General features: G+C 42.8%; 1 protein-coding gene across 2 annotated transcripts; it reads left to right on the top strand.

The window, feature by feature from the left end:
• The first annotated feature begins 6,140 nt into the window (after positions 1–6,140).
• Positions 6,141–24,062, top strand: polr3a (polymerase (RNA) III (DNA directed) polypeptide A). 2 transcript variants are annotated; one of them, XM_047032380.1, is made up of 32 exons: positions 6,141–6,335; positions 6,692–6,827; positions 7,248–7,385; positions 8,021–8,192; positions 8,294–8,448; positions 8,664–8,903; positions 9,100–9,262; positions 9,402–9,538; positions 9,624–9,727; positions 9,810–9,951; positions 10,054–10,194; positions 10,391–10,460; positions 10,927–11,054; positions 11,142–11,280; positions 13,975–14,139; positions 14,587–14,759; positions 15,179–15,290; positions 15,492–15,610; positions 16,435–16,572; positions 16,845–17,015; positions 17,874–17,987; positions 18,598–18,633; positions 18,997–19,083; positions 19,182–19,264; positions 19,558–19,728; positions 20,295–20,388; positions 20,815–20,907; positions 21,204–21,368; positions 22,221–22,385; positions 22,463–22,594; positions 22,687–22,819; positions 22,933–24,062. In XM_047032380.1, the coding sequence occupies exons 1-32, from the start codon at positions 6,292–6,294 to the stop codon at positions 23,079–23,081; spliced, it is 4,209 nt and encodes a 1,402-aa protein (XP_046888336.1). In that variant the 5' UTR covers positions 6,141–6,291; the 3' UTR covers positions 23,082–24,062. The 2 variants fall into 2 exon arrangements, with proteins under 2 accessions (XP_046888336.1, XP_046888337.1); XM_047032381.1 differs by lacking the exon at positions 18,598–18,633.
• The last annotated feature ends 1,181 nt before the right edge of the window (positions 24,063–25,243 follow it).

The raw sequence follows: 25,243 nt of genomic DNA, 5'->3' as shown, positions 1-25,243 counted from the left end.
ACACAATTTCATCAACAGAAAATATTTTATTCAAACTGAATTGGAACGTATGATATATGATTAATGTGGAATGATACACAATTTATTTTCCTACCACCCCCTATTAGTGTCAAAGAAACTTAAAATATGCAGAGACAATCTACTATTCTAGTCCTCCTGTAAATATCTCACGCTGTCATTCTGTCCACTCTAATGGGGTTCATCAGGTATTTCATGGAGCTATTGAACTGTGACATATTTAATCTCCACTCTGTAATCTAATAATGTAAAAGATATATGCACCCACCCCCACCTCCCTTCTTGTCTCTCTCCCTCTCATTTTTGCTCCGACCCACACATGCCTGCTTGTGCGCCAGGAAATGCCACACATTTCCAAGGCTTGGGTCAGCGAATGTCGACTCAGGTTATATCATTTCTTGTCCATGCATTTCTGAAGCACACAGACTCATTTCTGATTCCTCTCAGTCTGTTTTCCCGCTTTCCCTTATTCGACTGTTCGCTCAATCTGCCATGGCCAGATGCCTCTTAGCAGCCAGACCTCTTCACATCAATATGTCAGGTCAGGAGCTCTGGGGTGGTATTGACTGTGTCAGAGAAAATAACTCCACCAGGGAGGAAGAAGATCCAGCCTCCACTCCAGTCAAGCAAATCCATTCCAAAACCACAGTGACAAACAGTGCAAACATCACTGGAAACAGAGTGTTCGACTGGGCATGAGTAAGTACCAATTTGTCAAGAGTATGGATGTGTCAATGTGCTAGCACTGGGAATGGTCTGATCTAACCTTCTCATAACCAGACACTTAAGAGAGATGTTTTCTTTGTAAAGCTTATAAAGCCATGAAGAACTACTTTTGTGAAAATATGAGTTGGCATGCATATGCTTGAAATGGCTTTCATACATTTCATACATCAAGAGATTTGAAACCTCATGATGAAATAGAAGTAAATGAGCAAGATTAATCTTACACGATACACAACGGACTTTCCAGAGTTTTAGGTCCCCATTCACATTAGGCCAGATTTCGTAATATCCATGATCTAAGACCTTGTTGTTGTCAGCTATAGGGTGTTTCTGTTTGACATTATGGCAGTAGTGTAGACCTGATGTCCAGATCTTGCGGGGGCACTTTGTAAGAGCCATGCAAGACAAACCATTCAAACACATGCATATACACAAGAGGCCTAAGCTTTTCTGCCAGCCTGCGTGAACGTTATCAGAACAGTCTGGGGTGAGTACTTTTTTAAACATAAGATGATCAGATGACCTGTATGAGCAAGCCACAGCATCAGGCTATCAATTTCATCTTTGCTAGAGCTATCTGTAGGAATGTTGATTGTTAGAGATTGTTAGAAGTTTTTTGGTTGTGAATGTCAAATCTTCCCAGGGGAGAGTGGGGTCAATGTTCACGATGACTTCCATCTACTGTTTCTCAGCACTAATAACACCAGCTAACTGCTCACTCAGAATATCCTTGAACACGACAGACACATTCATTTATCTCATGCGCCTGGTTGCCAGAACTGAAGAATGTTTTTGTTTTTTCAATTCCACAGATCATGAGAGCTCATAAAATAAACAAACTTTTCTGCATTTTCCTTTTTATTGAGCTTGTCTCAGGCTAAAACGTTGAAGTGATGTTGTAGAATGTATGAAACTGTGATTAACCGTTACCCTGAAAAGGAGCGGGAGTGGAATAGCAAAATGTCCTCTGTCTGTCTTGAACTACAACTGGATGCTAGAATGGACCAGGGTTTCTTATTGAAGTGTCTGCAGAAAGCTACTTTCACAGGTTGTTATATATGCATTTCTCAGCTATATTGCTGCAGGAGACAGGAGCGGGTGGAGTGGAATGAACATGGCTGGAATAAAAACCAGTCTAGACCAACTGCTGGAACTAGCGACACCCGCAGGTTAACAGAAAGGCGCTATCTACCAACATTAAACCTCACAATGCTCAACACTCCTCAATACAACACATATCTGCACATCATATATGTGCTCTTGTTTGCTATGGTTATACAGTATAGTGATTCACCATAGCGTTTGATCAAAAGGGGATACTGTGATCTGGTTCTGGCTGCGTACTTGTTCTGATTTATGGCATGCTGTACTTAATAAACACAGAGTATTGTGAAACCCTTCAGTTGTTCCTCAGTTGAAATACACAGCACTGTAACATACTGTTCAAACAATCTCGCCTGGTAAAAAACCTTGTGTGAGAAGACATCCTTAAAAGTAAGAAACGGACCTAACGGAGAGTCGGACCTAATGACAATTCATCGTAACAGATCAAATAATGTGTTTTCTGCTCCTAACTTGCTTTACCCTTGAGGAGCCCTGACCCAGTCTTGCCATCTGGTGGTTCCCTTCAGGAGAACATAGATCCATACAGCCCCTGTGATGGGAACCACTACAACCATCTTGAATCTCGCTCGTGCCTTAAAACAGAATTTGATAGGGCGAAAAGCCAGACTGGGGGTAGTAGCATAAGCCACTTAACACTATACACAGAACAACAGCATGCAATAACAATTGGTAATGAAAAAAAAGCTTGGCCAGTGATAACAAGAGAGAGAGAGAGAGAGAGAGAGAGAGAGAGAGAGAGAGAGAGAGAGAGAGAGAGAGAGAGAGAGAGAGAGAGAGAGAGAGAGAGAGAGAGAAGAGAGAGAGAGAGAGAGAGAGACAGAGAGAGACAGAGAGAGAGAGAGAGAGAGAGAGAGAGAAAGGAGAGAGAGAGAGAGAGAGAGACAGAGAGAAGAGAGAGAGAGAGAGAGAGAGAGAGAGAGAGAGAGAGAGAGAGAGAGAGAGAGAGAGAGAGAGGAGAGAGAGAGAGAGAGAGAGAGAGAGAGAGAGAGAGAGAGAGAGAGAGAGAGAGAGAGAGAGAGAGAGAAAGGAGAGAAAGAGAGAGCGGGTGGGGTGGGTGGGCAGGAAGGAGAGGATGAGAGGGGACAGAGAAAGATAAAGAGAGAGTAGAGAGAAGTGGGGGGGAGTCCCTAGGAGGGGGGATTCAATGCTTCTGAGAGGTGCCTCATTTCCAGCGCCATCTGTTCCTCGTTCTATGAGTCGGGGGCTCCGTGTGTGTCAACCACCTCCCACGGACATGAAACACAGCCCCGCGAGCGAGGACTGCGTCACCTGTTTCAAACAACCACACTATGTCACCCATGTCTGCTAACTACTAAGGGTTCTGCGTGTGTTTTCACTGTTTGCAAAGCGTCAGAGGAGACTCCTCCTCAGGGTCTTAACAAAGGCAGGCAGAGTTGCACACTTGCAAGACCTCGGACACGAATCTAAGTTCCGAGGAGAATAAGAATGAACAGGTTATTGAAAGAGGAGGGCAAGAAGGAAGGAGTGGACTGGTACCTGGAGGCTGAAGCAGAGAATCCCTGGAGGACGGAGAGATAGAGGGAGGAGAGAGGCACAGGAACAGGGCCGCACTCCTCCATTTCAATCAGCTGCACTCTCACATGGCAGAGAAGCACCCGGAGGGGGGGGGGGGGGGGGGAGTTGTATGGGCTGCCGCCTTGCATCTTAATTGTTCCCTTTTCACCGCCTTCCAGGGCGTTTCTATGCAAATGCTTCCTTAGTTTTCCAGTAGATGTGAACCTGACTGTACAATGACAAAAGACGCAAAATAGAGGGAAGACAGGAAAAAGCCTTGGTGGGAGAGAAACTGGCATTACAATTCTTTAAAAATAAATTATTCACTTGCACATGGCTCTCCAGAGTGTAGGACAGACCATTGTTTCACATACACCGACAGTGCTTACATATGCATACATGCATGTGTTTTGCTACCAGGCTGAAATGGCCCTGAAGTGAAGATACATGGTTTTACTACAACAACAAATGCCCATTGTAACATTGCTACAGTATCTGTCTTTCCAACACAAAAGATTTATCATGACCTGACCATTAATTGATCGGTGTTTAGGTGACACTAAAATGACACTAAAGACAAGCCAATCAGATGTACGAGAGGATAACCTCCTCTGTTAGGATAATGTTACACAAGCAAGTACTGATGAAGAGGCTATACACAAGTATGTTGTATTCAATGTTGATTGAAAATAACTAATTTCGTAATTGCATGAAGATACATAATATTGACTCCCATGACTGTTGTAAGAACAACAACCTCAAAGACCAAATGTCCCTCTGGGTATGCTCCCCTCATTTTGTTTTTCATCTCATCCTCTCTTTCTCATCTCCAGTAATTCAACACACTAAATCCCCAAACAAGGAGACACAGGCTCCTGCTGTTTTGACAAGTGAAATGACTACAGGCGATGATTTGCTTCCAGTCTGCTTGCAGCACACGTTGCTCCAGCCCCAGCCCCAGCTCTCCAGTTTCAGTCCCAGTCCCAGCCACAGCCCCAACTCCCCAGTATCTGCCCCAGACCCAGCCTATGTCTGCACAGTCCCTTCCATGCAGTAGAAAAGCGTCATTAGTCCTGCCACGTCCCAAAACCCACCACCGTTTGGTATATGGAGATTGAATGAAAATAGATTGTGTTCTTCAATATTTTATTGACAGCGGCTTCACAGAATGTTGCTACCGTTGACACTGTGGATAATTATTTCACCACAGATATAACACATACACATTATTTTTACTCCCCTTCCTTCACTCTACCTTCCTCCAAGCCCTTCCATTTCTGTGGAGAATTAGTTCTGCATAAATTACCCAGTGGAATATTGAATCAGTCTCAAGCCACCAAAGGCGAGTCTGTGTGTCTGATTACTGAGGAGTGCAGTCACGCACACACACACGGACACGGGAGAGACTGAGCCTGTGAGCAAGAAGCTGACACCATTGCAGTGACAGAGGAGAGTGAGGAAAGGAGGAGGAGAAGGAGTAAAAGGAGGAGAAGGAGGCGGAGGAAAATGTCATCCAATCTAAATACAGAGATTCTCACTTGCTACAGCACAACAACTACACTGGAAACAACTACACTGGAAACGCTCATACTGACTGTCTCCTAATTACTTAATCATTAGAACAGGGCATGCTTTTAAGAGAGAGAGGGATCAATCAATTGTCATGGGTCAATGTTTCATAGCCCCATTATGAACCCAGTGTGGATCTGAAAATTAAGTCCACTAATTACCCATGTTAATTACAAAAAGGAGGCAACCACATTGATCTGCAAATATGTTTTGCATAACATAATGATACTGTATCATCAGTAAATACTGATTCACTCCACAGCATAGAAAGGACAAGGGTCATCATCGCCAACGAAAAGAAAGACAATTAGAAAGCGTGCCAGTAATTGCCTGCTAATATCAAAAGGGCTGTTGTTTACTTGCAAATGTTTGATTCAAATCTTCATAATTATAACACTGTGATTTATGGAACATACTCCTCATGATCAAGTAGGGTCTCCAGTCACCGCTAAACTACAAGGATCTCATCATACATTTTGTGATTATGGGAAATGCATGAAGAAGAAAGCATATTGCATATTCATATCTTAATTGGATGTCAAACATCAGTAGTCTAGGGCAATTTTATCATTCTTAAATACCCGTTCTTCTCATCTATATTGTATAAGTACGAGTTTCACAGAGTTGTGTGATAGGCAGATCTGTGATTTCTTAATTTACCTACTGGGAGGTGTGTTTGTGTGTGTGTGCATGCGTGTGTGTGTGCGTGTGTATTGTACCATACATACTGTAGAATGAGATGATGTCCACTGGAGTCCACTGGATTGTCCAAGATGAGTGTATCTAGTGTCATCTAGTGGCAAACTTTAGATGGCTAACAGGAAATGAAAACCAAGTGAAAAATAATTTTGAGTGATACTTGACTGTATTTTGCCAAACTGTCATTGACATAGTCATAGTGGATTAAGACATGAGACAATTAGACCAATTTGAGTGGATCATGGCACACATTTGACTGACCATGTCAAATGTCAAATGTACAGGACAAGACTAAAGATATTGTTCGTATTCCTAACCAATATCACTGATTTGATTTATTAAATGTATGCAATGTCCACGTTTTTCAAATGCTGTGCTTTTGACACAAAAATATTGACTTGAATCCGCTAGATGGTAGTATCGCGTGATGCAGCTCTTGTGTACTGCCTTGAACACTTTTTGCGAGCGTCGTTGTCTATGAGTTCATGGTTCAAGTTGTAGCAACACATTTCTTCTTCATGGGAACGCCAAGTGACAGTGTTTTGATTGCATGGGATAGTGTGGTCATGTGTAATAAAACTTTTACTTGAAAGCCTTAGATCTATTTTACTCCGTTTATCGTGTGGAACAGCAGTCATAATGGTGAAAGAGCAGTTTAGGGAGACCGATGTGGCAAAGAAAATGTAAGTATGCCACCCAGGGTAGCTACTGAGCCACCTGGTAGCTATATTGCTAGCTAGCTAACTACAGAACTGTGCATGTGTCGCGCTCCGGTATTGTTTTCATTAGAAGAGCTTGATTAGCAAGAAAACATATAACTAGACCTCCTTGCCAGTGACAGATTTCACGATCACATGACATAACTACAGAACACACTAGCTACCTTCATTGATCTTGAGACGTGTGCCTGGAATTCTTAGTGCAGTTTTGGGAGTCAACAATTGTTTATAGAATTTCTATTTTCTGTCAAATAAATAGTCCTGTTAAACATGTGACATACTGTTGCATGTTCTAACTATACTGTTATTTTTGTCTACAGAAGCCACATCTGCTTTGGGATGAAGTCTGCTGAACAGATGCGTCAGCAAGCCCACATCCAAGTAGTTAGCAAGAATCTGTACAGCCAGGACACCAAGCACACTCCTCTGCCTTATGGAGTGTTGGATCACCGCATGGTAGCTTGCTATAATTAATACAAAATGCTGAATCGCTATAGTCAGCCTTACTGTATATTTTCCTCATAATTTCTCCTAGCTTCCATTATATAACCACATTCCCTCTCCTCACAACTATGTCCTCTTTGCCTCTTTCTCAAAACACACGGGTGGACAACACAGCTTGAAAAGTGAAAACTTGAAATCAATTGCATGATCCAACTGTATTTAGTATCAATAACAGTGTGACAGTATTGGTTGTTAGTATTGTTTCCACAAACATATAAATTACTTATCTATAATGAGGAGTGATTTGGGAACTCAACATTCCGAATTGCTGGAGTTGACGAGAGCACATTGATCACTTAATATGGTCTCATGTATGGATGATGCACAATATCCCAGGTCCATGAAAACCTCTGGCGTCCTATTTTTTTAAAGGGCACCAGTGAGAAGGACAGACCATGTGAGACGTGCGGGAAGAACTTGGCAGACTGTCTGGGGCACTATGGTTACCTGGATCTGGAGCTCCCATGTTTCCATGTGGGCTACTTTAAAGCTGTCATTGGAATCTTGCAAGTAAGATGAACCAAGACTGTATCCGCTAGAGGCTTTGGAATAATTGTGTTGTACGAACTTATTTAATTTCACATATGGCTGTAAGATGTGACCATGGTCCAATTGGAAATCAATTACATGCACAAATGCATCGGATCTTGAGTGCGTTGTCAGGGTGTTGTGCTCATATTTTCCCCTTTTGATTTAATTGAGATTGTTACTTACATTTACATTACATTTACATGTATTCATTTAGCAGACGCTTTTATCCAAAGCAACTTCCAAGAGAGAGCTTTACAAAAGTGCATAGGTCACTGATCATAACAACGAGATAGCCCCAAAACATTACGGGTAGCCAAAACATGAATCATACATTGTGAAAAGCAAATAAGTGCCAATGGGAAGAACAATAAGAGCATGTAGTTAAACAAGTTATAATTAAACAACATTAACCTCAAAAAGTGCAAGAGTGTACCTGTAGAAAAAGCAAGCAACAATAATATAATTCACAGCGAGTACAAGAAGTTAAATCAGTTACAACTAACCAACAAGAGCAACAAGTCCCTCAATAAGAGTCATTGTGTTCCTGGAGGAAACTAACATCAGGTCCAGCAAATCATTCCTAAATATCGTTGTTCTCCCATCTGTACCTACAGATGATCTGTAAGACATGCTCTCACATCATGCTGGCCGAAGCAGAAAAACTCCCCTTCATGGATCAACTGAAGAGGCCTGGCCTAGCTTACCTCCAGAAACGAGGACTCAAGAAGAAGATATCTGACAAATGCCGCAAAAGAACAATCTGTTTGAATTGTTCTTCATTTAATGGTAAAAAAAAAACACTAGGTGTCCTGTCACTCATGCAGACTTATTTCAGCCAGAGCCAAGCAATTTCAAATTGACAGCTTGACAATTGTGTTTTTTTTTAGGAACGGTAAAGAAATGTGGCTTACTGAAGATCATACACGAGAAGTATAAATCAACCAAGAAAGTGGTGGACCCCGTCGTGTCTGAATTCCTCCAGTCCTTTGATATTGCAATAGAACACAACAAAGAAGTGGAATCCTTACTTATAAGAGCACAGGTGAATCTTTGTAGAAAGCTGGAATACTTGAATAATTAATTCCATAAGCAGTGTTTGGATTTCACATGGTCATGTCATCTTATAATCACGCTGGAGCATCAATAATGTCTGGCCCTTATTTTGTAATTTGTTGTATTTGTTCGGAATATTTTTTGCGTGTTTGGGCTTTTTCTCTAACTCACCTCATCATTGTTGCCGTGTCATCAAACTACTAGGAGAACCTGAGTCCTTTGGTGGCCCTCAACTTGTTCAAGAGGATCCCCGCGGAAGACATCCCCCTGCTGCTGATGAACCCAGAGGCCGGAAAGCCCGCTGACCTCATCTTGACCCGTCTCTTGGTCCCGCCCCTCTGCATCCGCCCTTCCGTAGTCAGCGACCTCAAGTCGGGCACCAACGAGGACGACCTCACCATGAAGCTCACGGAGATCATCTTCCTCAACGACGTCATCAAGAAGGTGATTTTTGCGTTGTTTGCAAAATTCTCATGCTTGTGACGTAATTGATTAATGACAATGTTACAATACAATTCCTTATTGCTTTGCGCCTACGTCCTATGACAATGACATTCCATATATCATGGTGTTATTTTGAGTCATATTTCAAAGTATTACAATGGCCAGAGTGAATTGACTTTATCTTGGCGTGATCCAGCACCGTATGTCAGGCGCTAAGACCCAGATGATCATGGAGGACTGGGACTTCCTGCAACTGCAGTGTGCCCTCTACATCAACAGTGAGCTGTCGGGTATTCCCCTCAATATGGCGCCCAAGAAGTGGACCAGAGGCTTTGTACAGAGACTGAAGGGCAAACAAGGTCTTGCTACTACACCACATTCTTACCTTTCACCCATCTTCTAATCTCTACCTGAGGTGTTCATCTACTAGAGCAAGAGTGTCTACTGGATGCTGAATTGTGAACATAGAAATGACATCATCTCCGACATATTTTTCAGGACGATTCCGAGGAAACCTGTCCGGAAAGAGAGTAGATTTCTCCGGAAGAACGGTCATCTCTCCAGACCCTAACCTACGGATTGATGAGGTGGCTGTCCCCATTCACGTTGCCAAGATCCTGACCTACCCTGAGAAGGTGATCCTCAGACCAAGAGTAAAAAAACACCATCTCTTTTAGCAATTCACTTGACTAAAAGATTCCAATTGTTTACTTGCTGAAGGTAAATAAAGCCAATTTGGAAATGTTGAGGAAGCTTGTGCGTAGCGGTCCAGATATTCACCCAGGGGCCAACTTCATCCAGCAACGTCACACCCAGATGAAAAGGTGACCACTCTTCCAGTTATGAAACACCTCTCTGAAGCCTGTTTCGGCTTGGTAACTCAGTGTTTGTGTGTGTTTCCCTCAGGTTTCTTAAATATGGCAACAGAGAAAAGATGGCCCAGGAACTGAGATTTGGCGACGTGGTGGAGAGACACATGATAGATGGAGACATTGTTCTCTTCAACAGGCAGCCTTCCCTTCACAAGCTCAGCATTATGGCACACATTGTGAGAGCCTGTTCGAACTGATGTACCACATGCCATGCACAGCTTGTTGCTGGGGTACTCTTGTTCTGTGTTTATTTAAATGTTCTCCTTTCGATCCAATAGGCCCGTGTAAAGCCTCACAGAACATTCCGGTTTAATGAGTGTGTGTGCACACCATACAACGCTGACTTTGACGGAGATGAGATGAACCTCCACCTCCCCCAGACGGAGGAGGCCAAAGCAGAGGCCCTGGTTCTGATGGGGGTACGTGTCATACACACAAACACATCTCGTCCCTTTTCAAATGTCACACAGTCGTTCCAAAGTCTGAGCTGCAGGTGTTGGTTGGGGTACTCTCCAGGATTTCTGTTATTAAGTCCAGTGGGAAAGAAAATGCGGTTCTGAAAACAACTGTACGTCAAGTCACCAGTTTCATGCAGAGCATTCTGCTTCCTTTCAGACCAAAGCCAATCTTGTGACCCCGAGAAATGGAGAGCCTCTGATTGCAGCTATTCAAGATTTCCTGACAGGTGAGCATTGTGACTCACAGCAGTGCAGTGGCGTCCATCAAGTGTTCCTTTTGTGAAATGATTGAGGCTATTGGCGGGTGCAGAAATTGCTTATTGTCCAGACAGGCTGGGCAACGCACTGAAAAGAAAGGTTTTTGATTGTTTTTTCATGTGACTCAGTCCAGCTGTTCCCTGCCCACCATACACCTAGCAGGTGACAGGGGTCACACTGTCATGTCCCCCAATCTTCTCGAAATTTACATATTTAAACAATTTTCTGTTTATGTAGGGTATGCCAATTTTCCATGTCAGCGGCCCTGAAAAAGTTTGAATGCATTGCAGTGGAGTACTCTATGTGTTCTAAAACTGTCCTAGTATTTACTGTTTTGATTTAATAAAATGTCACAAATGTAATAAGTGATCTCCTCAAGGGGAGTACCTGAACTACAAAGTAACAGTTTATCTTATTGTTGTTTCCCCACTCCAGGAGCCTACCTCTTGACACTGAAGGACACCTTCTTCGACAGATCAAAAGCCTGTCAGATAGTAGCTTCAATCCTCGTTGGCAAAGATGAAAAAGTCAAGATTGCTCTCCCTCACCCTGCTATAATGAAGGTACTGTAAAGTACTTCCTTCTGGCAGTTTAGTTGGCTGACTCTTTTATATAAAAATTAATATAAATCGTCCTTTTCCTATTTTCAGCCAATGGCTCTGTGGACCGGCAAGCAGATTTTCAGTCTGATCCTGAAGCCCAGTAAGGCCTGCCCGGTTAAGGCCAACCTGCGCACCAAGGGCAAGCAATACTGTGGGAAGGGAGAGGACCTCTGCTACAATGACTCCTGTGAGTCCTCCACAACCTAGACTTTCAGCCACATCACCATAGGAATTCTTTCAAAGAAAATATTCCTACTGTTCAAAACATTAGGTTAGGAAATATAGCAATATGAATAGGAAATATAGATAAATGAATAGGAAATAAAGTAATTGACAGTGTTATAAATAATGCTTTTTAACTAGGATTACTCCGTCAGGAGGTTCCTTCTTGTACAAATATCGTACGTCACCAAAGCACCCACAGACTATCACATTGTCTACATCTTGCTTTCAGATGGCGTCAAGCACTCCTCTAGCCTCTTTTCAGTTGTACTGCATTTCACAAATGTTCTTCATTGTGATCTAAATACCCCAAAATTTACTTTTGTCTCTTAGAAACAATGTTTTCCAATCATCCTCTCTCCAGTGTCTGGGTTCTTTTGGCTATCATAATCCTTTCATTTTACATTATATTTATTCATTTAACAGACGCTTTTATCCAAAGCGACTTCCAAGAGAGAGCTCTACAAAGTGCATAGGTCACTGATAATAACAGCACGATAGCCCCAAAGCATTGCGGGTAGCCAAAACATGAAGTACACATTGTGAACAACCAAAAAATAAATGCTAAAGGGAAGAACCATAAGAGCATGCAGTTAGCAAGTTACAATTAAACAACATCGGTAAGTGCAACTGTACTTGTAGAAAAGCAAGCAACAGTAAAAAAATAAAATAAGATTAATTAAAATCGAATATTTTGCAGCAAATACAACAGTCATTGTGATCCTTGAGGAAACTAGCATTGGGTTCAGCAAACCATTCCTAAGTACCGTTGTATTCCCGGAACAAGTGCGTCTTGAGCCTTCTCGTGAAGTTGGAGAGACAGTCTATGTCTCTGATGGAGGTGGGGAGTTTATTCCACCACTGGGGGGCCAGGCAGGAGAAGAGCTTGTGTTGGGTCCGGGCGGTCTTGAGCGGTGGGACCACCAGGCAATTGTCTGAAGAAGACCGTAGGTGGCGGGTGGGGGTGTAGGGCTGCAGGAGAGACTTGATGTAGTCGGGTGCAGTCCTGTTCACTGCTCAGAAGGTCAGAACCAGGGTCTTGAATCTGATGCGGGCCGTGATGGGTAGCCAGTGAAGGGAGATGAGGAGCGGGGTAACTTGGGAGCGTCTGGGTAGATTGTAGACCAAGCCGGCCGCTGTGTTCTGAATCCTCTGAAGAGGGCGGGTTGTTAATGCTGGGAGACCGGCTAAGAGACCCGGCTGGGAGACCGGCGAGCAGCAAGTTGCAGTAGTCCAACTTGGCCAATTAATGTGTTTAATTCAACTGCCAGGCATCTGTTTCTCAAACTATACTCTCTAAAGTATTTTACCTTTTGCTCAGTTTGCTCACCGGGGCCTCCCTCTCTTATTTTCTGGTTAGAGCGAGTTTGCGCTGTTTTGTAGAGGGAATAAAGTTGTATGACTTTTCAGTTTCTTGGCAACTTCTTGCATGAAATAGTCTTCATTTGCCAGAACAAGAGTAGACTGACGAGCTTCAGAAGAAAGTTATTAGTTTTGAGCCATTTTGAGTGTAATCCAACCCACAATTGCTGATATTCCAGATACTTAATATAAAGAAGGCCAGTTGATTTAGCTTCTTTAATCAGCAGTTTTGCAGATGTGCTATTATAATTGCAAAAGGGTTTTCTAATGATCAGTTAGCCTTTTAAAAAATTATGACCATGGATTAGCAACACAGGGTGTTATTGGTTCAAATCAAATCAAAATACCGTAATTTTCGGACTATAAGCAGCGCCCTTTGTCCCATTTTTTGATCCTGCGGCTCATATAATGGTGCAGCTAATCTATGGATTTTTGCGGCTAACGGTTGATAAATGGGAGCTTCCTCAAGCAGCCATCTCTTTCCCGACAATCCCCTCTGTGCACGAACCCTTACATATGGTAATTAAACATTAAAACACCTGCGGCTTATAGTCCAGTGCGGCTTATAGTCCAGTGCGGCTTAAATATGTACACATCATTCAATTAGCTGCTGTGGCTTATATAACGGTGCGCCTTATGGTCCGAAAATTACGGTAGATTTGTATAGGCCTTTTTACAAGCCATGTCACAGAGGGCTTCACATACGCCCATAGAACTGACCCTCAACCAACCTAAACTCCCAAAAAAACTCACTTGAGGAGAAAAAAAATTGAAGAAACCTTGGGAGGGGCTATTCAGTGAGGGATCCCCTCCTCCGGTTGGTGAAAGAGAGGTGCAAAACACACCCTAAGCATAGCCATACAACAGGGAATTGTCAATGGGTGTTGAAACACATAAATCCAGTGTTCAATGGTTGCTGATATTGGGCCTTGGTTTTTCTTTCAAAAACAAGGACATTTCTAAGTGACCCCAAATTTGTAACTGTAAATCTTTATTTGTACTTGGTCTTTATTTTCCATTTACTGGAAGTACAATTCAAGTACAGCACCAAAAAGAATAATCGTTACAATAATAAATAGAATTTTTGTCAACTCTGGCATCAGCATGAAGAAAAGTGTGTGTGTGTGTGTGTGTGTGTGAAGGGGGGGGGGGGGGGGGGTAATACTGGGGAGCTTCCCATCTTGCCAGAGCCCTCAGTATTTGATAGACTGTGGGAGATTAGTGGCCTTGACGCCAGACTGTGTGTGTTAGTGACCCCCCTGGTCTCTCTGTTGTCTGTGGCTCATCCCTCTTTCAGTTGTGGTGATCCAGAACAGTGAGCTGCTGTGTGGCAGCCTGGACAAGGGCACCCTAGGCTCTGGCTCCAAGAAGAACATCTTCTACATCCTGCTCCGGGACTGGGGTCAGCTGGAGGCCGCCAACGCCATGTCCCGCCTAGCGCGCCTTGCACCAGTCTACCTCTGTATGTCCCTCCCTCCCATCCTTTTACATTGAAACATGAAAACAAAAACTCAAGTAAAGTTTTAACTATTAAACATAACTTTTAATGGATTCATCTACACCCCAAATTGTCAGATAGACAGTATTTCACTGTTTACTGGAAAGGTGAGGCATTTAAGATTGTGAGAAAAAGACCTTGTTCAACCTTACTGCCTACATTGTGAATGTATATAGCTGATCTGACTAAAGTGATCTGACAAACATTGTGCATTTGAATGTCCATTACAATTTAGCTGTGGACCTAGTTTATCCATTTTTAAGTGAAAAAAAATTATCAAAGGAGCGTCTTTCAAATGAATTAAATGTCAGAATGTGACATACCGGTATTTGAATAGTTGGTTTGAAATTTTAAACGCTATTCTATGTTTTCTAATGTTCTGTTCTAATTGTATATTGTGTCTCCATGCAGCCAACCGAGGGTTCTCCATCGGTATTGGAGATGTGACCCCTGGCCAGGGCCTGCTGAAAGCCAAGCAGGATCTTCTGGACGGCGGCTACAAGAAGTGTGACGAGTACATAGAGGCTCTGAAGACCGGCAAGCTTCAGCAGCAGCCAGGCTGCACAGCAGAGGAGACCCTAGAGGTTTGCTGGGAAATACACACAGACCCACACAGATGCTCCATTATCTCCTGACCAATTTTGAGTTTGATTATTCATCCTAAATGCTATCTGCTGTACCATAACAGACAGATCCCTACTCCGGGTCTTAGGGGTAGGAATCTTTTGGTACCTCATGAATCGATTCTTGGGATCACGATTCAATGAAAAATCGATTCACAATATTGTAAAAAAAACAAAAATCTAAAAAAGATTTTTACAATTTGTGAATCGCTAGCAGACTGATTTGCCATTCATATGTGAATCGATTTCCCCCCCAGCCCTACCAGGTATAGACTGTTCATATAAGTGCTCGAGTCAAGAGTTCCACTAGTTTGAGGGATGGAAGGAAGGGTATGTTTGATGTAACTGTACGTGCAATGCCTGCCTACACCTGTCCCCAGGCCCTGATCCTGAAAGAGCTGTCAGTCATCAGAGACCACGCAGGCAGCGCCTGTCTTCGAGAACTGGACAAGAGCAACAGTCCTCTCATCATGGCCGTGTGCGGCTCCAAAGGTAGGATTGGATCACTCTTGCCATTCACTATATTTCAGCAAGCTGTCATTCACACAACTGTCATGGTTGCCCAGCCAGGTGGGTGCACCTGGACTTAAGGATCCCTCTGGCCCCTGAATGGCAATTGCCATTACGACAGGGGCCCCCGAGGCCTTGTATGCGTTGTGTAGATTGCGTTCACTCTTCCTCCTCCATCATCAGGCTCCTTCATCAACATATCCCAGATGATTGCTTGTGTCGGCCAGCAGGCCATCAGCGGATCCAGAGTTCCAGACGGCTTTGAGAACCGCTCTCTGCCCCACTTCAAAAAGCATTCCAAGGTAAGGTACACCGTTGGCATCCCCCCCCCTTCATGCTTGTTACGTATAAATTACATTAAATTACATTAAATGACAAGAAACTACGCCTTACTTGATCAATGTTATAGCTAGTCATCCTGAGCTAGATGTACAGGACTGTGCAAAAGTCTCAGGCACACATTAAAAAAGTTAAGCAAAAATGCTGTAAGACAATACAATGAAAAGATTTAACAAATGTTTTCACAACTTTTCTCTACTTTTATTCTGCAGCACAAATATTTAAAATAATATTAATGTAAAACATATTGGGTGCCTAAAACTTTTGCACAGTACTGCATGTAGAAAGGTATGATCTAATTTGGTAGGATCTAGTTTGCTGTAAACATCACAAAGGTCCTATCTATATTAATTTATGTATTAGCTCCCACTTCTATTAGTTCCTCTTTAGAAAATCTTGATTACAGATTACACTTTGTAATCCTAACTAATGCAGTGGATAGTCATATTATATTTCTAATTTTACAGATTTATTTAAATGTATATTTAAAATGTATTGAACTTGTTTTTATGGCTGTACACTTTAAAAGCACACTTTAAAAAATCTAAGATAAAAAAAATATTTAACCCTAAGAATCACAGTCCTTTCCAGGTCATTTATTTATGTATAATTTGTTTCCTAATTTGCTCCAGCGCTAATATACCTCCTCTCCCCCCAAATTGTGAATATAGGTTTAGGCACACACCGGGTATAACGAGGATACATAATATGGTTTCAATGAATGTCTGACACACCCACGGCATCAAAAGTACAATTTAACAGTCCATGTAACCTCTGATTTACTTAGCTCCCTGCCGCCAAAGGCTTTGTTGCTGACAGCTTCTACTCAGGGCTGACGCCCACAGAGTTTTTCTTCCACACCATGGCTGGTCGAGAGGGCCTGGTGGACACGGCAGTTAAAACAGCTGAAACTGGGTACATGCAGGTAAAGCCTCTGACGCATTAAAAGTTTCTCTCGCTCTCTCTCTCTCTCTCTCTCTCTCTCTCTCTCTCTCTCTCTCTCTCTGTCTCTCTCTCTCTCCACCCCTTTCTCTCCTCCACCTACTCTCTTCACTATCTTTTTCAACTCTCTGTATCATTGTTTTTCACTGTGTTTTTCCCCCCTTACGACCTTCCCCCTCAAAACCTTGCTTACCATCCCCCCCACCACCACATGACTCATGGTTCTCCTTGCTGGGAGAGTGTGTTTTGGTGTAGAGGCGGCTGGTGAAGTCCCTGGAAGACCTGTGTTCTCAGTATGACCTGACAGTGAGGAGCTCTACCGGAGACATCATTCAGTTCATCTATGGAGGAGACGGCCTGGACCCGGCCGACATGGAGGGCAAGGACGAGCCCCTGGAGTTCCACAGGGTTCTGGACAATATCCGAGTTAGTACCCTACCCACCCACCTACAGACTGAGTTTATCCCTGAAGTGTTTGATTCTAACATGTGGAATTAATGAATTTATTGTGAACCAGATGGTTGTTGCTCCACTTTTAAGGTTGTGGTGCATCTTTTTTAAGGAAATTCTTGTATTACTGAGGTAGATTATATCTATTTAGTAAAACACGTTTAATTTTACATAATTTCACTCTCAAGGTTAGTTAAACCCTCTCAACAATTAGTGTGGTTGTTTATGTTTTGAAGTAAAGTACACAGTCATTATATTAGTAGCCCTCCCTGGAGAGTGAGAAGCAACCATGACATTTGATTTATCATTCCCTTTTAAACCATAGCAAGTTACAGCTATAACAACTCCCCAAGTTCAGCCAAGGATATGAAATCATCTTTCATCAATTAATTCAAGTCCATATCTTTGTCTGTCTGACACTGGGGTGGTTTCTACTCCAATGTGTGAACATATTAGACTTGATTGGATGGGTAGATAGAATTTAGTAACAGAAAGGTAGTTCTTTTCTATAATTACTTTCCTAGCAGATTTGTTTTGAAACCCAGCCTGAATAATTGAATGTGAAGCGCCAGCCTTCCCTCTAAATGTGATCTGGTTTCCGATTTGTGTTTGCCATACTGTACCACAGAAGCGACTTCACTCAGACTAGATTGTTACTTCTTTACGGTTGATTGAGAGATCAGTGATTAGGGAGGTGACTGCTTTACCAGGAGCCAGGAGAGAGGGGACTACTGTGTAGATGGGCCCCCTTGAAGGCCCCTGTGCAGCAGTGCCCCCTTGGGTAAAAGACTGATCTGCAGGCGTGTTCTTTGTGCCCTCACCCCCACCCTCCAGGCCGTTCACTCGAGCCCCGACGAGCCAGCCCTCAGCAAGAACGAGCTGGTCCTGACCGCCGAGGCCATCATGAAGAGGAGTGACTTCAAGTGTTGCAGAGACAGTTTCCTTGAGGTAGGCTGGTGTAAATAAAATAAAACTGTCCAAAAATATTATCGGCCAATGTTGGGAGACTAGTTCTAATTAGAGGCTGATTTCTTATAATTATGTGGGGGAATAGACTTGGACTATTGGCTCTTCATCACTGTAATTTTCCCAATCTGTAATTTGTAAAATGTGTGCATGCTTTGTTACTTCCACACGTACTTTACATGAGTCAGATGGGGAACTCATCTGAACCTGAACTCACTAGTCAGTCAATGTGTAATGGATGGGGTTTATTATCAAGCTATTCTCTGGTAATGGTAGACTTCTGACAACACTCAGTGTCAAGGGTAGATGCTATCCTCATTGTATGCACCCATTTTAATTTTCCCCGTAATTAGGTGTTTGGATACTGTTAGAATTGACGTTTCTATTTGGCAGGCTTCAGGATTAGTGTAAGTGAATGGTGTATCTTTTCTACCTGGCATCCTTTCTGGATTACCTAAACTCAACCCCAACCCCCCACCACCCAGACCTTATTGAAGAAACAACCAACGGATATTTAAGTCCAGTAGCTTGAATTGTAGGTATTGATCATGTCATTCCTTTCCCTCGCCACAATTTTATTGAACACCCTTAGGCATTAACCGAGACCGGCTCTGAGAAGTATTTGGAGGTATCGTTGCAAAGCATGATGGAACATGGTGTGAAACAATAATGCCAGATTGTCTTTTAACCTGTTCAGATTGCTTTCCAAGGTGCCTGTTACTCACACAACAAACGTTGAATGCACTAATTATGTACACGTTGCATTGTGTGACTTAAGTCAACAGGACATGTTGCTGGGTTTGAGGAATGCGTCTAGTATGACTGTAATGAGTTGTCTTTTGCAATAATGGTCTGTCCTTACATCAAACAACTGCGTGGAATTGTACTCAAGCTCTACAACAACATTACTGCCATGGTTTGAAAATATCAATATGCATTTAATCCAGCCTTAGGACCCCCCCCCCTTCACGTATCGCCTTCTTCTCTTCAGGAGATCAAAAAGTTCATAAAGAGCATGTCTGAGAGAATCAAGAAGACCAGGGACAAATATGGCATCAATGACAACGGCACCACAGAGGTAGGCTATCAGATTAGCTTCAGCAGTCTAAATCCACCAGCTGTCCGTGTCGTTTCTGTCTATCCCGGTCTAAAATCACTACTCTTCCTGGTTTCCAGCCCAAAGTTCTGTACCAGCTGGACCGCATCACTCCTACTCAGCTGGAGAAGTTTCTGGAGACATGTAGAGACAAATACATGAGGTACCCGGTCATGTGGCCGATTAGCTGTGACCAAAACACACTCACAAAGCTGTGGTCACAAAGAGGATGTAATTATGTATACTTTGGTACTTGGTCTGTAACACGTTGAATTAAATGAAAGATTCTTCAAAGTATTCCCTAGTTCTATAGTTTGATTTCTGCTAGTGGCGGAGGATTGCCAGGTAACAAAGCCTATTTGTCGATAAAGCTGCCCAGAACCGAGAAATTCACCCAGTGGGATTCTGACCATGCTATCAGGATTATAGTTTTCTCTTGTTGCATGTGTCTGACAGAGCCCAGATGGAGCCGGGCTCAGCTGTGGGAGCATTGTGTGCCCAGAGTATTGGGGAGCCTGGCACCCAGATGACTCTGAAAACCTTCCATTTCGCTGGGGTGGCCTCCATGAACATCACACTGGGGGTACCTCGCATCAAGGAGATCATCAACGCCTCAAAAAACATCAGGTATGATGAAGTGGCAGCACCACCAAACCCATAATCACTTTTATTTGGGTCTTGGGCACTGATTGAATTCGTTTAAGTCTTGGATAAATCAGAAAAACCTGTCTGGGTAATCTCAGATCAGTGTAATCTCAGGTCAGTGTAATCTCAGGTCATGGTAATCTCAGGTCAGGTTCATCCCAAATCAGGGTAATATCTGGTCCGAGTCATCTCAGGTCTGGCTAATCTCAGGTCTGGGTACTAAAAGTTGCTTTTATCGAACTTCTGCTTGTCCTCCCTCACTCGCTCAAATGGAGGCTGGTCAGTAGGCGTGCTCGCCGTGATTGGTTTCTCTCTGATTAGACAGCTGAAAAGATTGTCTGCAAATGTGTTGCCCCATTTCAAACACTTTCCCACTTCTTCCTCTCCCGTAATTACTTTTGTCTGGAATACATTTCATCTAGTCTAGTCTATAATAACAATACACCTGGAACCATCCTGGAAGCTTCTCAATGCACGGTAAACAAGCTCTTGGGCTGCAACGTTAGCTGTGACAACAATTTTGAGACGCCTCTGTTTTACCCTTTCAGTACCCCTATAATCAGCGCCCATCTGGATGTAGAGGATGACGCTGACTTTGGCCGCTTGGTGAAAGGAAGGATTGAAAAGACTCTTCTCGGAGAGGTATTTCCGCCCTCGCCACAGTTGATCCTATAAGTTTTCTCTCAAGTAAAAAATCCTGCACTTCTTTTTTTCTATTGCCCTGACATTTTAAGGTTTACATTCAAATAGTGTTGAATGTATGTGTACCTGTAATGAGTGGTAAATACCACGTGTCTGACACTTTCATGACAGTAAATTGCGTCCACGAAGACAGTTATTCAAGATAATCCCTTCAAGATAAATTATTTCTCAAATGTCCAACCAACCGAGATTGAAAGTTAAACAAGGTGACATTGAAAACAATGAACATAAGATTGATATTTTTCACTTCAGCTTTGCATCCCAAATAGTTTTTTCATACTATAAATTATTTTTTCACATCATGTGCTAAACTGGAATGTTAACACAATTTCACGACCAATGTGAATCATGTTCCTTCTCCTCCAGATTTCCGAGTACATAGAGGAGGTCTTTCTACCTGACGATTGTTTAATTCTGGTAAAGCTGTCCCTGGAAAGGATCCGACTATTACGCTTAGAGGTACAGTATTTGTCTTTCCTGTACTATCACCTTCCAAATAATTCACTTTTGATAAGAAGTTTGTGATTAGACCTTACGGTCACATAGTTGACTTTGTCGCTTCAAAGTAGCATGATATCAGATGCTTTTAAAACGAGTGTGTTTGTTTATTCCAATTCTGTGTTTGATATTATTTGGGTTCAAATATTTTGTGCTTTATCAGAGTGTTTGTAGACTGATGGGATTAACAGAAACTTCTATTGGGGGATCATTTAACAGTGCTGAATGTCCTGCAAAAATAACTTTTGTTTTTACAGGTGAACGCTGAAACCGTGCGTTACTCTATATGTATGTCCAAGCTGCGCGTTAAGCCCGGGGACATTGCCGTGCACGGCGAGGCCGTTGTCTGTGTGTCTCCACGAGAAAACAGCAAAAGCTCCATGTACTATGTGCTGCAGTCTCTCAAAGAGGAGCTTCCCAAGGTGACTGGCTATTTCTCCAATGACACAGTGCAAATGGAGAAATGTCGGAGAATGCAGCGTCTTTTTGTGTGTTTTTTTACCTTTTTTTTTTACACTCTCCATGTTTGGTTTTGCAGCAATCGCACATACAGTTTTGAAACCAGCTGCTAATTGCTAATCACTTTGGTAGCGATATGGGGTCGTTTTTGAGAAAGTCAGGGATTTAATTGTTCTTTCCGTGACCAATAACAGTGTATTTCAAAATGAGCTCTCACATTGAGTGGGTTCTCAGGGAGATGCACTTGGGGACTGGAATGAGAGAATGCAAGCCGAAACATTTCTAAAGTCACTGCTCTCTATGACAGGTTTCTTTTTAGCGTCTGCCAGATGTAGTCCAGTTCATTAGTTCGTATTTTATTCCACTAGACTGATTTTTAGTACATTGACATTTCAGGGTGGATAAAAGAGTAATGCAGAGTTCTGTGAGCAGATTGCTCAGAAGACAGTCTTAGAAATTAAGCATTTTAGCAGCAACCTTTAAGAAAAACTGTTGGCCGTTCTACCGTCCTCAAAGTAAATACATAATTGAGAGCAAGATCTAGCCTAATTCAGTGTACATTATGTTTTATTGTAAGCATTCATTTCTTTCAGTATATTTACTTATTGCTTACATATCTGCCATCTGCATTTACGGATGGCTTTCATATCTGCCATTTCAAAAATACCTTTCAGACATCCACTCACATTGTCAATACCTCGCCTCAGAAAGAAATTCTAAAATCTTGAGTTTAGTTCAAAAAAAATAAATCACAATTTTCATTGCCCTAGTTTTCCCGCTCCCACACTTCTAATCCTTTCGTTTTCTGTGACCAGGTGGTAGTGCAGGGAATACCGGAGGTGGCAAGAGCTGTCATTCACATCGATGAGCAGAGTGGAAAAAACAAATACAAGCTCCTGGTTGAGGGGGACAACCTGAGAAGCGTCATGGCAACCCACGGTGTGAACGGCAACCGGACCACCTCAAACAACACCTATGAGGTAAACATTCCTTCACCTAATACCCAGATTGTTTATTAATGCTTGGGTGCTAACGGGACCTGTGTTCTTGCTTTCAGGTGGAGAAAACACTTGGGATTGAGGCGGCAAGGTCCACTATCATCAACGAGATCCAGTATACTATGGTGAACCATGGGATGAGTATAGACAGGCGTCACGTCATGCTCCTGGCTGACCTCATGTCCTACAAGGTTGGTGGTGGCAGCAGCGGTGGTGGAGATTTATCCAGACCCAATCAGCAATGGGTTTCACACAACTTTCACTCAAATTTTCCCGTTTACAGGGAGAGATCCTGGGAATTACCCGATTTGGCCTGGCTAAGATGAAGGAGAGCGTCCTTATGCTGGCATCGTTTGAGAAAACCGCTGATCACCTTTTCGACGCTGCCTACTTCGGACAAAAGGACTCGGTTTGTGGTGCGTTAACTCCTCGTTTTGACTCTTGTAACTGTTGATCTCAATCCAGGATATCATTTGTACGTGTATCTAAATTATGTTTCCCTATCCTACGTTCTCTCTGTCCTCTTCAGGCGTGTCTGAATGCATCATCATGGGCATCCCAATGAACATCGGTACAGGGCTGTTCAAGCTGCTACACAAGGCTGACAAGGATCCCTCGCCACCTAGGAGACCGCTGCTCTTTGACAGCCCAGACTTCCACATCCCATTAGTCACGTAGACCTTTCGCCTGTCAATCATCCCCAGCCCCGCCCCAGCCTTTTAACCTCCCCTTCACATGGTTTGCCTTACAGGGGTAGAGCTGCAAGACAAAGATGGGTGTGCATCCATGAACATGTGCTGGTTTGAAGAAGGACATGTTAAGGCAATGCGTCAAATTGTTTGCAGCATTGTGTGTGTGTGGGGGGGGGTCAGTGTCTGCATAAACATCAGGCCTTTACTTTAATCCCATAAAGCTCTTCTGGCTGAAGTTTTCTTTCCGACTCAAACCCCAATGGCTCTGTTGATGGTTGTGCCTGTCAAAAAACCTTTTCCATAGGAAGCAAGACTGGAAAATGTGAATCTTTTACTGATATATTGTGCTTTTTTCAGCTGCACTAAAGATACATGACCACAAAATGTTTATTTTTGTTTTGTTTTTTACTGAAGCCTTGTAGGATGCAGTGTTTGGCTTGTTTTGAATGGCAGAAGACAGGCAGTCCCTTATGCTTATGTTTATTTGTGCATGGAGAGTACTGAAAGCTTTATAACTTTTTTTCCTTGTTGCTTGGACAGTGATATTGCATTGGAGACATTGTGCTGACACATTTTCTTTGAAGGTTTTTGTGGAATTTGAATCTGACTGGTAAGGTATGTAGTTGGGTACATGGCTTTATTCAGGGTGCTTCAGAATGTTTCAGGATGCTGAAAGCATTTTCCATATTTATTTCTCATGTGGGTCATCCAACTCAATACTTCTAATGCAGCAATAAAGCTTAATGACCTAGTTGGTTTTAAATTACTCTACTCTCTGGTATAAGTTCTTGTAGGAAAAAATATGTCCTGATATCACAATGATAAGGCCACAGTTGGATTGTGTTAGGTCTCAAAAAAGAATAACAGCTTTCATCATCAGCATCATCATTTTATCATCAACATGAGCAGCTTTTCATTTTCTGTATGTATGTATATATTGGTTGTGAATAAAGCATTGGATGAAGGATACATGTCAAGATGTTTAATTCAGTGCCTGATTAAAATATATACATTTATGCATTTAGCAGACGCTTTTATCCAAAGCGACTTCCAAGAGAGAGCTTTACAAAAGAGCATAGGTCACTGATCATAACAACGGGGTAGTCCCAAACATTGCAAGCAGCCAAAACATGAAGCATCCATTGTGAAAAAACTAAACAAGTGCCAAAAGGGAAGACCCATAAGAGTATGCAGTTATACAAGTTACAAATTAAAACAACATGAACCACAAAAAGTGCAGGACTGTACCTGTAGAAGAACAATCAACAGTAAAATATTTCACAGCGAGTACAAGACTTAACTTTGTTGTAACTAACCTACAAGAGCAACAAGTCACTCAATAAGTCATTGTGATACTGGAGGAAAATAACATCAGGTCCAGCCAAGCATTCCTAAGTGCCGTTGTACTCCCGGAACAAGTGCGTCTTGAGCCTTTTCTTGAAGGTGGGGAGACATTCAGTGTCCCTGATGGAGGTGGGGAGCTGGTTCCACCATTGGGGGGCCAGGCAGGAGAAGAGCTTGTGTTGGGACTGGGCAGTCTTGAGCGGTGGGACCACCAGGCGGTTGTCTGAAGAAGACCGTAGGTGACGGGTGGGGGTGTAAGGTTGCAGGAGAGACTTGAGGTAGTCGGGTGCAGTCCCGTTCACTGCTCGGAAGGTCGGTACCAGGGTCTTGAATCTGATACGGGCGTTGATGGGTAGCCAGTGGAGAGAGATGAGGAGCGGGGTAACGTGGGAGCGTCTGGGTAGATTGTAGACCAGGCGGACTGCTGCGTTCTGAATCCTCTGAAGAGGGCGGGTTGCACATGCTGGGAGACCAGCGAGCAGCGAGTTGCAGTAGTCCTACTTGGAGAGGACCAGTGCTTGGACTAGCAGCTGGGTGGAGTGCTCAGACAGGTATCTCCTGATCTTCCGGATGTTGTAGAGGGTGAATCTACAAGACCGGGAGACTGCGGCAATATATATATTGTATATATAATATATATACAAAAATGTTTAGATAGAGTACTTTATTCATCCCCGAAGGGGATTTAAGTTGTCATAGCAGCCGGTATATTTGAATACAATAAAATACAATACATTTAAGCTTTAAGGGTACACTAAATATTCCACAGCAATCAAAACACTATGTATTACAATTTCACAACTC

This window comes from Hypomesus transpacificus, chromosome 13 (assembly GCF_021917145.1).
Source record: "Hypomesus transpacificus isolate Combined female chromosome 13, fHypTra1, whole genome shotgun sequence".
Classification (NCBI taxonomy): domain Eukaryota; kingdom Metazoa; phylum Chordata; class Actinopteri; order Osmeriformes; family Osmeridae; genus Hypomesus; species Hypomesus transpacificus.
Note: the sequence above shows the minus strand (reverse complement) of the source record. Positions and strands in the feature narration are given on the sequence as shown.